Source organism: Stomoxys calcitrans, chromosome 2, assembly GCF_963082655.1.
Source record: "Stomoxys calcitrans chromosome 2, idStoCalc2.1, whole genome shotgun sequence".
NCBI lineage: Eukaryota > Metazoa > Arthropoda > Insecta > Diptera > Muscidae > Stomoxys > Stomoxys calcitrans.
Window position 1 is genome coordinate 67034777 of NC_081553.1, and position 17962 is coordinate 67052738.

A 17962-nucleotide genomic window follows, 5' to 3' on the forward strand; every position below is an offset into this window, starting at 1 on the left:
ATTACCCGATTTCGCTGAAATTTAAAACGGCGGCCGAATTTGGGTGTATAAGTTATTCAACTACCATGAGTTTCTTGGAGGAGACTTCCGGTACCCAAGTACGGATTTCGCGGCATTTTCCATGGAGTAGGCAATAGTTTGCCACTGCGCCATTATATCATCGGAACAAGGAGTGCTTTCATCAAGCAGTTGAGTCAGTCGAGTGGAGTATGCCGCTGCCATCTGTTGTGTTTGCAGCTCTTCAATGTCCAGCTTCCGTGCAGTGTCACATCGTACTTTCCTTGCCATGTTCAAACGCATGGTACGACCAAAAGTGTCGAGATGGTACTGAAGCCAAGAATGCGGCATATAGAACAACCCTGCAATCAGTAGCAACGCCAGATCGGGAGAAAAGGAGAGAGGAGAAACGTCTATTTAGCAGAAAGAAGAGATGAACAGGAGTCAGAATGAAGTCCGGAAATTCTACTAAAGAATTAAAAATCAAACCAATGGCTTTGGTGCAGGCACATCCTCCTGCAGAGACAAAGAAGGAAATCCGGTAACTGACACAGATAACATGCTGAGGATATGGAAAGAACATTTTACCCAACTGCTAGTGTCCGACGTTGACGGCGAAGAGGATACCGCAGAATCAATCCCTGATGATGGTATAGAATGTTTACCTCCTAGTCACAATGAGGTCCAAGTAGCAGTGACCCGACAAAAGAACAACAAGGCAGCAGGAGCCGTCGGTTTACCCGCTGAACTATTTACGACCGGAGGCGGCACGCTGATAAGGCGTATGTATCAGCTTATCTGCGCAATCTGGCTAGAAGAACGCATACTCGATGATTGGAACCTCAGCATACTATGTACCGTACACAAGAAAGGAGACAAGACAGATTGTGCCAAATACAGAGTAATAAGTCTCCTCCCCATCGCATACAAGATAATCTCGAGCGTACTGTGTAAAAGATTTAAACCTAAAGTCAATGAGATAATTGGGCCCTATCAATGCGGCTTTAGACCTTGTAAATCCAACCTGAACCAATATTTCACACTTCGCCAAATCCTGGAAAAGGATTCAACTCCCAAAATGCCTCGTACAACCGAGCAAATAAAGAAAATGGAGAAAGTTGGGAACCTCAACTTTGAGACAGTCAGTAACTTTATCTACCTCGGCATCGCCGTAACCGTAACGAATGACACCAGTTTTGAGATTAAGCGAAGAATATTACTTGCAAACAGATGCTACTTTGGACTAAGTAAGCAGTTTAGAAACAAGGCCACCTCTCGACAGACGAAGATTACACTATACAAGACACTGATACTAACCGTGCTGTTATATGGTTCTGAAGCATGGGTACTTTTGAAAGCAGATGAGGCAGTGCTTGGAGTATTTGAGAGAAAGATTCTTCGTAAAGTATTGGGTTGCCCAAAAAGTAATTGCGGATTTTTTACATAGTCGGCGTTGACAAATTTTTTTACAGCTTGTGACTCTGTAATTGCATTCTTTCTTCTGTCAGTTATCAGCTGTTACTTTTAGCTTGCTTTAGAAAAAAAGTGTAAAAAAAGTATATTTGATTAAAGTTCATTCTAAGTATTATTAAAAATGCATTTACTTTCTTTTAAAAAATCCGCAATTACTTTTTGGGCAACCCAATATATGGACCAGTTTGCGTTAATGGAGAATATAGGCGACGTATAAACCACGAACTGTATGACGACGATAGCATTGTTACACGCATCAAAATACAACGGCTGTGTTGGCTAGGTCATGTTGTCAGAATGGATGAAGGAGCTCCAGCAAAGAAGTTTTTTGAAGGCAAACATGGTGGTACACGTAAACCGGGAAGAACAAAAGCCCGATGGAAAGATCAAGTTGTGGGAGACAACTCGAAGCTTGGTGTCAGAGATATAAGAATAAGCGCAGAAGATCGAGTCGCTTGGATCAAGGGGAAGTTCGGCTAGTGGAACAAATAACAATTAATGGAAAGTAAGTTATCCAACTTTCACCGGATTGTGACGAAAGGGGGTTTACATATATACCCGAGATGGTGGCCGGCCGAACTTGTTTTGTTTTACTTGTTCTTGTTTCATTTTTGTGTACTTTTTTTTTAGCAAAACCCATGGTGATGGGTTTCATCCCGACCCAGCGGTTTATGCGCATTCCTTCCACCCATCCCATCCAAATTACAATATCTATTTCCATCTATGCTTCGAAAAACATACGAATTACAATATTTTACATTACTTTAAGAAATTTTTGGCTTCACAATATTTTGCTAACAATCAAGAAGCTACTGCAACTGAAGAAGTTTTTAGAATGGCTTCACAAGCCCATACAAACAGCCAGAAAAGATAAAAGTAAATTTAGTTCGTCTTGTTTGGATGTTTGTATTGTTGGGAATATAAATACAAATATCCCTATATAAACGATAAGTTGGGGTGTGAGCGAAACAAGTATCTCATTTTTCGCCAAGACTAATATAAGTGGAATTTCATTGTCCTTTCAATCTCCATCTATACATTCTTGTTAGGCCCATATTAATTGTTAGGCGCGTTTATTGGGCTAATGGACAATAGATATTTGTTGGTAGGAATGCTATTTTTATTTGTTTATCATTTCATGATTGGACATTCTCCCAAAGCCTAGGAAATAAATTATCATCATATAAGTCCTAAGTAATTAATAAGCTAATTTATGTCAAATGTGTTTGCAAACTGAAACGTTGTACATTGGAAAAAGAAAATAAAAATCACCAAAACAGGAAATCTGCTTAATTATTCTTAGTGTTCTTTATTTAGACACTTTTGTATATATGGCAACTATAACCACCTACAATTTGATAGATATCAAAAGAAAAAGGTTAGGCATCGTGGTGTCTAAGAAGCTCAGGTTCTTCATTACACTTGAAGGTGACTTCGCTGCCTTCGTTCACAGGCTTCGACCAAATTTTGACATCGCAATTTTTAGTTTTGCCCTCCTTGTCAACAAGATCAGCATTGATGTCGTACCGTAGACCAGCAACAACTGTTCTAGATGCAGAATGGATTTTACCCAGGCTGTGTATATAAGGAAAAATAATGAACAAAAAATATTACCCTTAATATATATTTTTTTTTTTATAAATTAATTTTATAATTGTCAATTTTATATCCTCCACCATAGTATGGGGGTATACTAACTTCCGACATTTCGTTTGTAACTCATCGAAATATTGATTGACACAGCAAGGTATAGTTATAGTTTCGAAATTCTAAATCAGCCTCTAGGGGGCGCAATTTTAACCCCATTTGACAGAAAATTTGCACATGATGTTTTGTTTTGACTTTCAATAACTGTGCATACTATGGAATTTCATGCAGGATATATAAAAATTACCTGTAGTGTGGGCCTTCCTCTCCGGCAGCTAGTTTCGTCAACGATTTGGTTAACTCTGCTTCGGCTTCCTTCAATTGTTCGCCTTCTAATTTTTCGGGTCCGCCAAGTGCATGAAACTGAAATAACGGAAATATTTACGAATATATGTTATAGGTTATCCTCAAAGGAAACTTAAAATTATGGAGCCAGGGTTAATTGCATTTTTAATAAAGGAAAATATGTATTAAGCAGCTCGAGAAGTTTTCTGTAGGTGATATACCTTATCCTGCAAATTTGCCCATGAACATTCCATTAAGGAACAGGGGCAAACTTCTTTTATATCAATGCGTGCGGATTGATTCAATTCCAATCATAAGGGGCCTCCTTTTTTTCAGCCGAGTCCGAACAGCATGCCGCAGAGCGATACCTCTTTGGGAGGAAGTTTTTACAGGGGTGCCATACCATTTTTATACTCTCCACCATTGGGAGGGGGGCATATTAATTTCGACATTCTGTTTGTAACTCCTCGAAATATTCGCCTAAGACCCTATACAGCATATATATTCTTGATCGTCATGATATTTTAAGTCAATCTAGCCATGTCCGCCTGTCCGTCAGTCTGTCGAATGACCCTAACTTTCGAAGGAGTTAAAATTTTGCACAAATACTTCTTATAAATGTAGGTCGGTTGGGATTGTAAATGGGCCATATCGGTCCATATTTAGATATAGCTGCCATATAAACCGATCTGGGATCTTGACTTCTTGAGCCACTAGAGGGCGCAATTCTTATCCGATTTGGTCGAAATTTTGCATGAGATGTTCTGTTATGATGTGTACCAATTATGGTTCAAATCGGTCCTTAATCTGATATAGCTGTCTTATAAACCGATCTGGGGTCTTGACTGCTTCAGCCTCAAGAGGGCGCAATTCCTATCCGATTTGGCTGAAATTTAGCACAACGTGTTTTGTTATGAGCTATGCTAAATATGGTCCAAATTGGTTCATAACCTGATATAGCTGACATATAAACCGATCTTGAATTTTGACTTCTTGAGCCTCTAGAGGGCGCAATTCCTATCCGACTGGGCTAAAAATTTGCATGAGTGTTTTGTTATGACTTCCAACAAATGTGCCAAATATGGTTCAAATCGGTCCATAACCTGATATAGCTGCCATATAAACCGATCTTGAATCTCGACTTCTTGAGCCACTAGAGGGCGCAATTCTTGTCCGAAAATTTGCATGAGGTGTTCTGTTATGATTTCCAACAAGTGTGTCAATTATGGTGTAAATCGGTCCATAATTTGATATAGCTGTCTTATAAACCGATCTGGGGTCTTGACTTTTTGAGCCTCCAAAGGGTGCACCTCCTATCCCATTTGGCTAAAACGTGTTTTGTTATGATTTCCAACAATTGTGCTAAATATGGTCCAAATTGTTCCATAACCTGATATGGCTGCCATATAAACCGATCTTGAATCTTGACTTCTTGAACCACTAGAGGGCGCAATTCCTATCCGACTGGGCTGAAAATTTGAATGAGGTGTTTTGTTATGACTTCCAACAACTGTGCTAAATATGGTCCAAATTGGTCCATAACCTGATATAGCTGCCATATAAACCGATCTGGGATCTTGAATTCTTGAGCCTCTAGGGGGCGTAATTATTATCCGATTTTGCTGAAATTATGTACAAGGGCTTCTCCCATGACCTCCAACATACGTGTCAAATATGGTCTGAATAGGTCTGTAGACTGATACAGCTCCCCTATAAACCGATCTCTCTATTTTACTTCTTGAGCCCCAAGAAGGCGCAAATCTTATTCGATTTGGCTGAAATTTTACTGACTTCTACTGTGGTCTCCAACGTTCAGTTCAATTAGCATAGCAATTCTTTTCGTTTACCCTTTATCTGTCTAAAAGGAGATACCGGGAAAGAACTCGACAAATGCGATCCATGATGGAGGGTATATAGGATTCGGCCCGGCCGAACTTAGCACGTTTTTATTTGTTTCAAATGGCATAGTTCCTCACAAATGACGCCAGCATTAGGAGGGGATAACCACCGCTGAAAATTATTTCTGATGTTCTTGCCAGGATTCGAACCCAGGCCTTTAGCGTCATAGGCGGACATGCTAACCTCTGCGCTACAGTGGCTTCCATATATATTTAATCCTAGGTTGGTATATATAACGGAATATTTTAAATATATGGCTTTGGATCCTTACCTCTTCCGCCTGGACTTCTCCAACTTTGGGTTCCTAAAATAAAAATATTACATATGTAAATAATTTTCAATTTATTATTTAAAAATTTTTAGAGCTTACAGGTATATTAACAGCATTTGCAGCCACACAAATGGCAGCAAAGGCGGCAAGAATGAAAATTTTATGCATTTTTATTAAAAGCTTTAAAGAAATTGTAACGACCTAAGCGTTCAGAATTCACACTGAGTATGATGTGAATTTCCAGACTATTTATAGTTAATATTCAGAAGTGATTATCTCTTAAAATACTTAGAACGATTTCAAAGATTTGATTAATAGATTAGTAATTACATCAACAAAAACCAAACCCACCCAATCTCATATACTGTGAGAACATTTTCTATTAAAAATAAAACAAAAAACACGTTACTGATAATTTTTCAAATTTGACTTGAAGAAAAAACAAGTAAAAAGACATTAAGTTTAGCCCGGCCAAACTTTGAATAACCACCACTTCGAGTAGTTATACAAGCAACATTTCTTAGAAACAAGTGAAATATGTTTAATTTTTGAACCCATAGAAGCTCTATCGAAATATGATCTGATCTGAACCAAACTCCCTACAATTCACTGTCTTAAATTCCAGAGAAAACGCGGCAATATAAGGGTCTCTTATGGGTTCTAGATCGTAAATCGGGTTATCGATATAGATGACAGCTATATCCAAATAAGATCCCATTAGCGCGATATTCGGGGAGGGTGTGTAGGGATTTAACTTAGATCACTGTACTGTACACTGTACCATGTTATGGAAGCATGGCCTTCAACCGGAAGATCGGCCCATATGGAAGATATACCCAAAATTGCCCGATCTAAACCACAGCTCACTGTGTCCAAATTCAGCGAAATTGGGTGATATGTGCGATTTTTTGGGCCAAAGGCCTTAAATATAGGACTCGGTCTATATGAGAGTTAAATTAAGATATCTAGGCCATAGTCGGAGGGTTTTTGCTTAACTAGGTTAGGTTAGTTAGGTTAAGTTAGGTTAGGTTGAAAAGAGGGTGCAGATATTAATCCGTTCCATGCCACTATGGACACACACCTAAGCCAATAATCAGCTTGTTGTGCGCTCTAAAAAATAAAATGTCATCTCTAAAAAGAAAATTTTAAGTTAGTAATTCCGTGCTACTTACAAAATCCTTAATTGTTTTCCATGCCACTCCCCTAAGTTGTCTGATATTGTGTCTCGACCTAAGTACCGGTATCTGTTGGACACGAAAGCCGGGCAATGCTCCAACGTCTCATCATCTTTCCCGCATGCCCTACACATGCTATCACGTCTGCCCTTTCATTTCCCCTTACTCCGTTATGGCCCGGCACTAAAACGATGCCGATTTTGCCATCCTCAGAGAAAGCGTTAATCTCCTTCTTACACTGCAAGACTGTTCGTGACCTTACCGTCCTGGTTGTTATTGCCCTTATGGCAATTTTACTGTCGGTAAAGATGTTCAGACTCGACGTCCTCGCGTTAGCACCACACCACTTCACGCATTCCGTGATCGCCCGGATCTCCGCCTGCAGGACCAAACCAGTCCCTGGGTTTTCATTCAATGTAAACCCCCAGAACCACTCTGCCCTCTAGTTTTGATCCATCCGTGTAACATGATCTTTCAGATGGCAATACTAGGGTTCGGTCAATCCAAGAGTGTGCCGATGACTAGTGCGTCGCACCCGACTTCAAGGTTCATCTCTGGTATCCGATCGGAAACCTCTCCACTTCATTCCAGGTTTCCTATCGTCGCCTTGATTATACCGCGATGGTATGAGCTGATCCCATCCTCAATCCATTCTCCCATCGCCTTAAGTGCCATAGCCGTAGTGGCTGCCCCACACTTAATCTGTATGTCAATGGGTCGAATATCTAGAAAAGTCTCCAGTGCCCTAGTGGCCGTGATCCTCATCGCTCCGCCTATGCCAAGACAACATGTTCTCTGAACCTGTTGTATGGTCCTTATGTTGCATTTTTTCTCCATAGCAGTCCACCAAACTACCGAGGCGTAAGTAAGTATTGGTCTAATAACGCTCTTGTAGAGCCAGTGGACTATCCTAGGATTCAGGCCCCATTTCGAGCCTACGGCCCGTCTACATAGTTCCCAACATCTGTGAGCCTTCTCAGTACGCTCTTGAATGTGACACTTCCAATTCAGTTTTCTGTCCAAGATCACACCTAAATATTTGACCTAGTCAGATAACGAAATCGTCTTATTGAGGAAACGAGGTGCGTCTTCGTCTTCCTCGTGAACAGGCATATTTCAGTCTTCTCTGGGTTAACATTGAGACCTTTGGGTCTAGCCCACTCATATGCCATATGCAAGACCCTTTCGGCTCTTTTGCATAGCTCGTTCGGATCCTTACCTCTTAGAAGTAAAAAGCCATATCGAATATAACAGATATATGGGAGCTACATCTAAACCTGATCCGATTCTGTTCAAAATCAATAGCGCTTGTTCTTGGACCGAAAAACTGACTTGTGCAAAATTTTGTGACAATTACGCGACAAATGCGACCCGTATCTTGAACGCAACAATACATGGGCAGACCGACAAACGGACATAGCTTAATCAGTAAGTGATTCTAAACCTATGGGTATACTTATTAATAGCTTTAGCTCTTCTTCTTCTTAGCGTTGCAAACAAATGCACAAAGTTATAATACCCTGTACTACAGTGGAAGTGTAGGGTATAAAAAGCGAAAAAATTCAGCTAAATAGCTTAAGAACTGTGCTCCCTTGTTGCTCAAGAACTCAAATTGGGAGATGGGCTTATAATGGAGTTGTATCAGGTTCTAGACCAGATAGTTTCTTACTTAGCTAAAACTTGAAATGGGGCAGTAAGAAGTGTCTCGGATGTTCTGTAATGGAATGTGCATTAAAGGTCATGGGTGTACTTAGCGTAACCATTTCAGCAATTTCAAAAAAATAGTGTTCTAGTACTTTTATATAATTTGTTTATGTCTTCAATGGGTCAGCTCGTTAGATTCGAAATTTTTATTTGCTGATTTTTAAATTTATTTTAACTAATTTTTCCAGGAAAATAGGCTGCTTCTTAATATTAAATCAACATTTTTCATTTTTTGCTGATTTTACTATGAGTTTTCTTGGAATTTGCTTAGGCGGCGTAATTAATTATTATTATTATTCATTAAGACTTGCTTGGCTTGTGGCAATGACTTGAGCAATTGCTCACTAACGAGCCTTTATCACCTTTACATTGTTTTTTTGAAACTTTTATTTTATAGAAATCATTTAGAGAGTGATTTATGTCTAGTCTGTTCTGTGTCTGTTCTAATGAGAGATATACTAAATCAATTTGTTGGAAGGCTGCTGGAAAAGGGGGTTGCTCAGATGTTCCTTGTAAGCCCATTACCATAGGAATCTAGCCACTTGGTTTGTAACACCTCGAAATATTGATATGCGACCCCATAAGGCATATAAAGTGACACGGAAAAGTCTACATACTCCACTGAACGCAGTCGATCTAGCCATGTCCGTCCGTCTGTTTGTGGAAATCGTGATGGTGGAAATCACGAAAAATATATCCGCTTGAAAATTTTGCACACATACTTACTATTGATGATGATGATTGACGATTTGGCAGTGAAGGTCAGAGGTCTGCCGTCAATAAACTTGGTTAACCAGAAGCCTGTCGGGTCGACGCAGTCCGAGTTTAGAGCGTGGGCTACGAACCCGCATGTAATACTGTGAAAAAGCGAAACGGTCGGTACCGTTAAGTCACTGAAGGATAGCTACGATAGTGTTATCCAGTAGGCTGTTGATGATCTGTTTCCAGTGAAGCGGCGGATCAAGAGCCCAGGAGTAGGCTTAGAATGGACTCCAAAGACCCAACAGTTGTGGTGGTAGTATGAAGCCGTAGCATGTTGTCTGCTACTGCTGCTCCAGGCTCCACTAGCCGACAGACGTTTGGTCAGCAGGGGCTTTTAATAAATACACCTGGTTCGAGTCTTAGGGACAAGGCAAAACCTATTCTATCTTCGCATACCTATGATTTGCGTAGGCCATCGGTCTTCTCTGGCAAACCAATATGCTCTTTAAGAGGTTGGAATAATAAAAGGCGCATCGCTCTCAAGTTTATTCGGAGACTTGGTTTATTCGGAGGCGAATGGTCCTAAAACCGAATGGTCCTTACCGATAAGAAGAGAGTCTCCCTTAAGTGGGCTCGGAGATTCGATGCACAGGCTAGCCCAAAGGCTACACGTCTAGATTCGGAAACGGCACTGCAGTCCGGCAATAGGCTGCGGTCATCAGGAGGGCATCCCATGCCTAAAAGAACTGAGGCGAACAGTAGTAATATGGTTCCAAGAACCTTTGGTAATGTCACTAGGGACAGCAAAGTGATGGTAGTAGTCATCAAGGGAGAAGTACAGGGCTGGGATACTCAATGGACTGTCATCTGTATACTCCGATGTCCTTGCGAAATTACCTGGGCCTTCACTAGCCTGCGATGATGCAGGTTGGTATCGGAGCCGCTAAAAAACTAATTGCTTTTGGGGATAAACGATCAATTGAGAGGTTTAGTTGCGCCCCAAAGAAAATTGTCGAGATCTGGTCAGGCGCCACAGAGCATTTAGTCAAGAAGAAAGTTATTCCTACACGACCAATGGCACATGCTTGGATACCAAGGATTTCCTCATATCCTGAATCCATATTTAGGAGACTAATGAACTGTAATCCCAATCTTTCAACCACTGACTTGATGATTGGCAGATTGGATGAGGCTGATGGTGACCGAAGACATGCAGTATTCATACTAAGTTACCACTTTCGCAGATCACAAAAAGTGCGAAGGAGTTGCATCCTAGGGATTCAACAAGTTGAAATTGAAGGTCCATAGAAGCGGTGGGGTTGGGGAATCAGGAGACTTCTCAGCAGTTGTTGCTGAACACTTGTCTGAGGAACTATCACCACATCTCCAAAGTCTGGTTGATTAGGTTAGGTTAGGTTGAAAAGATGGTGCAGATATTAATCCGCCCCATGCCACTATGGACATACACCTAAGCCAATAAACGGCTTGTTGTGCGCTCTAAAAACTATAAAGTAACCTCTAAAAAGAAAATTGTAAGTTAGGAATTCCGTGCTACTTACAAAATCCTTAATTGTTTTCAATGCCACTCCCCTAAGTTGTGTCATGTCTGGTATTGTGTCTTAACCTAAGTGTTAGTATCTGTTAGACGCGAAAGCCGTGACAATGACAAAGGAAATACCTCAACGTCTTATCATCTTTCCCGCGTGCCCTACACATGCTGTCACTTGCCGCACCGATTTTACACAAGTGAGCTGGTAGTCCTATGTGTCCCGTTATGATACCAAAAGCTAAACTGACCTCCTTCTTGCTTCCTTTCAGTAATAGCCTCGTCTTCTCACGATCTGGATCCCCCCATAGGATTTTCGCCGTCCTACCGACTGTTCCACTGTTCCACAATGTTGCGAGTGCATTCGTCGCCCACTCTCTTAACTGGGACTGCATCGACCCGAAAGGCTTCGGGTTAACCAAGTTTTTTTGACGGCAATCCTCTGGCCTTCACCGCCAAATCGTCTGTCCTTTCATTTCCCCCTTACTCCGTTATGGTCCGGCACTCAAACGATGCGGATTTTGCCATCCTCAGAGAAGGTGTTAATCTCCTTCTTATACTGCAAGACTGTTCGTGACTTTACCGTCCTGGTTGTTATTGCCCTTATGGCAATTTTACTGTCGGTAAAGATGTTCAGACTCGACGTCCTCGCGTTAGCACCACTCCACTTCACGCATTCCGTGATCGCCCGGATATCCGCCGGCAGGCCCTGCATGGCCCACCTTCGTCTTCCTCGTGAACAGGCATATTTCAGTCTTCTATGGGTTAACATTGAGACCTCTGGGTCTAGCCCAGTCATATGCCATATGCATGACCTTTTCGGCCCTTCTGCATAGCTCGTTCGGATCCTTACCCCTAAGAAGTGTTACAACATCGTCTGCGTAGCAGACGGGTTTAAATCCCTCCTCAGTTAGCATCCGTAATAGGTCATTTATGTTGGTCATCCATAGGAGTGGCAATAAAATGCCCCTGTGGCGTGCCCTGTGCCACTTACTCCCTTATATGTATGCCATGGGGCACACAATTTATCCACCTGTTCCTTAGCATATGGTTTATCCAGTCTCTAAGGACCGGGTCCACCCGGTACTGGTCTAAGGATTGGATCAGTGTGTCAGTCAGCACATTGTTAAAAGCCCCCTCGACGTCAATGCATACCGCCAGAGTGTACGTTTTGGCATTGAAGGATTCTTCTATTTCATGCACTATCCGTGCTGGGCAGTCTCCATCAACCTTCCCTTGAAATACGAATGCTGTTCGTATTTGAGTAGTTCGCTGGATGTCATACTCTTTATCATTGTGTCCACAATACGTTCCATGATTTTGAGTAGAAAGGACGTAAGGCTTATGGGTCTGTAGGCCTTTGGTGTCGCATAACTTGCCTTGCCGGGCTTGGGAATAAACATTACCCTTGCCTCCTGCCAGGCTTTCGGAGTATATGCAAATCCTAGGCACGCTGTGAACATTTTGGCCAGATGAGGCGCCAGATAGTCGGCCTCTTTCTGTAGTAACGCCGGAAATATTCCATCAGGTCCGGGTGACTTAAATGGTTTGAAGCTCCTGAAGGATTCTTACATCATAAATTCCGTTATTATAAACCTTCGATCAACGTCATTATTCCAAGATTCCGGTGTCTCCGTGAGTCCCTTCGTATCCTGTGGAAAATAACGGATAAGTGAAACAAAATGTATGAATTTTTAGCGTTTTATTTATCCGGTTTCAGGAGGCCACCGTAAGGCGAAGGTTTGCTTGTCCGCCTATGACGCTGAGCGCCTGCATTCGAATCCTGGCGAGAACATTTGAAAAAAATTTCAGCGTTGGTAACTTCCTTCTAATGCTGGCGACATTTATGAGGTACTGTACCTCTTTGTATGGCAGCCATGTAAAAATTTCTCCACAAAGAGTCGTTGCACTGCGGCAGTCCGTTCTGACTCGGCTATAAAAAGGTGACACCTAATCACTGAGGTGAAACTTGAATCGGACAGCATTCATTGATATGTGAGAAGTTTGCCCCTGTTCCTTAATGGAATTTACAATCCCAATGGACCTGCATTTGTAAGAAGCATTTGTGGAAATTTGCAAGCGTTTAGCTTTACTCCTTCGAAAATTAACGTGGTTTTGACAGGCAGACAAACGGACGGACATGGCTAAATCAATTTGGAGTGTCAAGTCGATCAAGAATATATATACTTTGATGGATCTCAGCACATTATTTCGATGCGTTACAAACGTAATGACGAAATTAGTATACCCCTATCGTATGGTAGAGGGTATAAAAAAGTCGTAGTTTATATATAAAAAAGCGAAAGTGGAGGGGAGCGAAAAAAATTGTGCCGGAGAGGGAGCGGAAAAAAGGTACCCACTTCGGATCCCTGGGTAAAGCTCCAATATATAGTGGTCGATTTGACTTTGACTATGGACCACCTATAGACCTCCTTTGACCATATACCCGCACATCTCACATATAGGAATAACAGTGATATTTGACATTAACAAAATTGCTCCTGCGAACTGCATATTTGCCTCATCAACAGTTATGTCTTATTAAATGATTGATACTGATTAATAAAATGCAATTAAATTTTATATTCCCTCTTACCTTGAAATACATGATGTCAATGACTACGTGAACCATTGAGAAATTCAAGAGATTTTATAAATGCTCATTCGCCATTTGGAGAACATTCCAGCTACATTTTTGAATGGTTATAACACCAAAATATTATTACAATATAGCAAACATAGAATGCTTGTAAATATGCAAATATCGTGTGTATGTGTAAAATTTCGTATGAACATTTTCAATAGTCCTAGAGCAAGACTGCCACATCCTTGGCAAGCTCACATTAAAGAATTAGTTTTGAATTGTTGGCATTCTATGAAAATATTTTCAAAAATTCATTCCGTTTCGTTTCTAACAGGTGCGTTTGAGGAAACCAAAACGTTGATGCAATGTTTATGGTTTGCAGTACAACATACTCGTAGCTAGTTTACCCGTTATTATAGCATAATTTTGAACCAGATAAACAAAACTTATACCCTACACCACTACTGTGGTACAGGGTATTATAACTTAGTGCATTTGTTTGTAATACCCAAAAGGAAGGGAGATAGACCCATTGATAAGTATACCGATCGACTCAGAATCACTTTCTGATTCCGTCTGTCCGTCCGTCTGTCCATGTTAATTTGTGTGCAAACAACAGGTCGCAATTTTCATCCGATCGTCTTCAAATTTGGTATGGGCATGTTTTTCGGCCTAGAGACAAAGCCTAATGAAATTGGCTGGTCATTTGGTAACCGATACCCTCGAAATTTGGCAGGAAGGATTTTCTTAAGACTCTCGTTACTGATAAATTTCATAAAAATCGGTTCAGATTTGGATATAGCTCCTATATATATGGTCGTCCGATTTTCAGTGATTCAGCAATAAAATGGTCATTTGGAAACCGATTCTCTTGAAATTTAGCAGGAAGGATTTTCTTATGGCTCTTAATATTACTGGTGAATTTCACAGAAATCGGTTACGATTTGGATATAGCTCTCATATATATGTTCGTCTGATTTGCAGTAATAGAGCAATAAAATGGTCATTTGTTTACCGATTCTCTCGAAATTCGACAGGAGGGATTTTCTTATGGCTGTCGATGTTACTGGTGAATTTCATAGAAGTCGGTTCAGATTTGGATATAGCTCCCATATATATGTTCGCCCGATTTGTAGTAATACATCAATAAAATGGTCATTTGTTAACCTATTCTCTCGAAATTTGACAGGAAGGATTTTTTTAGGACTCTCGATATTAGTGATGAATATTCCCCAAATCGGTTCAGATTGGATATAGCTCCCATATATATGTTCGTCCGATTTGTAGTAATACATCAATAAAATGGTCATTTGTTAACCGATTCTCTCGAAATTTGACAGGAAGGATTTTTTTAGGACTCTCGATATTAGTGATGAATATTCCACAAATCGGTTCAGATTTGGATATAGCTCCCATATATATGTTCGTCCGATTTGTAGTAATACATCAATAAAATGGTCATTTGTTAACCGATTCTCTCGAAATTTGACAGGAAGGATTTTTTTGGGACTCTCGATATTAATGGTGAATATCACAGAAATCGGTTCAGATTTGGATATAGCTCCCATATATATGTTCGTAGGGTAGGTGTAGGGTATTATAAAGTCGGCACCGTCCGACTTTTGCCTTTCTCAACTGGTTTTGTTTTGGCTTTGTTTTGACTTTCATCAATGAAGTAAAACAAGTAAAAATGCATTATGTTCGGCCTTGCCGAACTTTTGATACCCACCACCATGGATATTTTCATTATCAAAATGTATTATAACACTGCTATATTTATATTAATATCCAAATAAAGTCCGATCTTAATCATATTTGGTTCTGGTGCCGAAAAGATCTAACAGTGCAAAAATTCAGCGAAATCGGGCAATAAGTGTGCTGTTTATGTGATTTGGTTGATCGATCCCTAATTCGGTTGATCGATCCATATGACAGCTATATTTAAATATGGTCAGATCTGGACCATATTTGGGTTGGATGCCGGTGGTCTTAAAACAGCTCACTGTTTCAAATTTTAGCAAAATGGGAGAATAAATGAGCACTTTTATGTTCTTTAGGCCATAAAGCTGAAGATTGGTCTATATAGCAGCTATATCTTAATATAGTCTGATCTGGACCTTTATCGGGACAATTGTTGGGAGTTTCAATACAACTCATTGTTCCAAATTTCAGAGGCATCGGGCAGTAAATGCGCCTTTTGTAAGCCTAAGTCCCAAAGTCGCCAGATTAGTCTATATGACAGCTATATCAAAATATGTTTCGATCTGGACCATCTTTGGTACGGATACCGACGTTCCTAATGAAATGCAATGTCATAACAAAACACGTCACGGAAAATGTTAGCCAAATCGGATAAGAATTGCGCTCTGTATTGGCTCAAGAAACCAATATTCAAGATCGGTTTATATGGCAGCTGTATCAGGTTATGGTCCGATTTGAACCATATTTGGAGCAGTTGTTGAAAGTCATAACAAACCACGTCATGCTAGATTTTAGCCCAGTCGGATAAGAATTGCGTTCTGTATTGGCTCAAGAAGTCAATATTCAAGATCGGTTTATATGGCAGTTACATCAGGTTATAGGACGATTTTAACCGTGCTAAACAAAGTTGTTAGAAATCATAGCGACACGTTGTGCTAAATTTCAGCTAAATCGGATAGAATTGCGCCCTCTAGAGGCTCAAAAAGTCAAGAACCCAGATGGGTTTATATGACAGCTACATCAGGTTATGGGCCGATATCCACCATACTAAGTTATTGGAAATCTTGACAAAATACCTCATGCAAAATTTCAGCTAAATCGGATAAGAATTGTGCCCTCTAGTGGCTCAATAAGTCAAGATCCAAGATCAAAACATGGATCGATGTGGCCCATTTACTATCCCAACCGACCTATACTAATAACAAGTATTTGTGTAAAATTTCAAGGGCTAGCTTTACTGCTTCGAAAGCTTGCCCTGCACATGCTATCACTTGCCGTACCTACTTTGCATATGGGAGCTCATAGTCATATGTGTCCCGTTATGATACCGAAAGCTATACAGACCTCCTGCTAACTTTCTCCCAGCAATAGCCTCGTCTTCTCATAATCTGGATCGCCACATAGGATTTTTTTCTATCAAACAACATGCAGGGAAAGTCCCCTATGAATGCAGTGCATTGCGTTGGCGAAAGGAAATTTGGAATTGGATGGGGAAAAGGATGTAGTGTTTATTGACATTTGTCTTAAATCCCTGGATGTCAAAGTGAAGGGATTAATTTTATCCTACATACCAAACTTCCGTCGAACCAGCAAAAATTAAAGATCGAGGAATCGAACAAGGATGATAGAGAGACTGGTTTACATGGGATCTACATCTGGATTTTGACCGATTGGCACAATTTTTGAAAGTCATAACAGAACACTACGTGCAAAATTCCAGTCATATCGAATAAAAATTCTTGAACCTCCAGGGGCTCAAGAAGTCAATTCGGGAAATCGGTTTAGATGGGAGACTAATCAGGTTCTTGAACGATTTGGACCGTACTTAACGCAGTTTTTGGCAGCCATAGCAGAAGACCACATGATAAATTTCAGCCAAACTGGACTAAATTTGTGGCTTCTAGAAGTCAAATCGGGAGATCGGTTTATATTTATCCAAATCTGAACCGATATGGCCCATTTGCAATCCCCAACGACATACATCAATATTAAGTATATGTGCAAAATTTCAAGAGGCTAGATTTACGCATTAAACCGCTATCGTGATTTCGACAGACGGACATGGCTAGATCGACTCAGAATGTCGAGACCGTCCTACGACTCAGAATGTCCAGACGATATATATACTTTATGGGGTCATAGATCAATATATCGAGGTGTTACAAACGGAATGACTAGAGTAGTATACCCCCATCCTATGGTGGTGGGTATAACAGGTAAAAATATGTTAAGTTAGACAGATTTAGACCCAATCAGGCAATTGCGCCTTCCAGGGGCTCAGAAATTAAATTGCTATTAATTTTGCTTATCAGCAGCTGTATTGGTTCAAGAAATTGTAGCAACCAAAGTAATCGGAATTTGAGCTTAGACTTACTGGCGTATAATAATGTTTTTTTTTTGTTTAATTTGTTACGCAAATTAATTTGAAAAGATAAGCTTCATAGGTTTATAAATACAGAATTACGTGTAAAAGATTAAGCGGCACATGCATGGGGAGAATAATTTTGAACTAAATATTTGAGATATTGCCAAATGATAGTTCGGCCGGGCCGAATCTTGAGTACACAGCACCATTGATTCCGCTAAAAATTTGCCCTTATTATGTGGGTTTGTATTTAAATTATTTTGTAGCAATTAAATTGAGAATTGATCTTATAGGAATATTGGTACTTAGGGGGACCTATATCACCATATTGACCAATTCCGATAAAACTTGGCACTGATGTTGTTAGTTATAGGAAAGGTTTTTGGGTCAAATTTCAACCAAATCAGGTGAAAATTTAGGCTTTTGGGGGCCCCAGAAATCAAATCCGGGGATTGGTTTATATGGGGGCTACATCTGTTCAAAGACCGATTCGAATTATACTTGGAATGGATGTTGGAAGTCATTAAACAAGTCTTTGTTCCAAATTTCAGTCAAATCGGTTGAGAATTGAGGCTTCTAGGGTCTCAAGGAATCAAATCCGGAGATCGGTTTA

At 40.4% G+C, this 17962-nt stretch overlaps 1 protein-coding gene across 1 annotated transcript; it reads right to left on the reverse strand.

Moving 5' to 3' along the window:
- Positions 1-2754: 2754 nt before the first annotated feature.
- LOC106085879 (sarcocystatin-A) lies at positions 2755-5811 on the reverse strand. The gene is made up of 4 exons (XM_013250323.2): positions 5672-5811; positions 5573-5605; positions 3365-3480; positions 2755-3045 (listed from the first exon to the last, which is right to left on the reverse strand). Exons 1-4 carry the CDS (start codon positions 5738-5740, stop codon positions 2850-2852), a joined length of 414 nt encoding a protein of 137 aa, XP_013105777.2. The 5' UTR covers positions 5741-5811; the 3' UTR covers positions 2755-2849.
- Between the last annotated feature and the right edge of the window lie 12151 nt (positions 5812-17962).

Excerpts from the sequence above, each read along its gene's own strand:
- LOC106085879 (XM_013250323.2), bottom strand. The coding sequence starts at position 5,740 with ATGCATAAAATTTTCATTCTTGCCGCCTTTGCTGCCATTTGTGTGGCT. Across the intron at positions 5,606-5,671 it reads CAAATGCTGTTAATATACCT|GAACCCAAAGTTGGAGAAGT; the intron begins GTAAGCTCTAAA and ends TTTTTATTTTAG. Across the intron at positions 3,481-5,572 it reads GAGAAGTCCAGGCGGAAGAG|TTTCATGCACTTGGCGGACC; the intron begins GTAAGGATCCAA and ends CCGTTATTTCAG.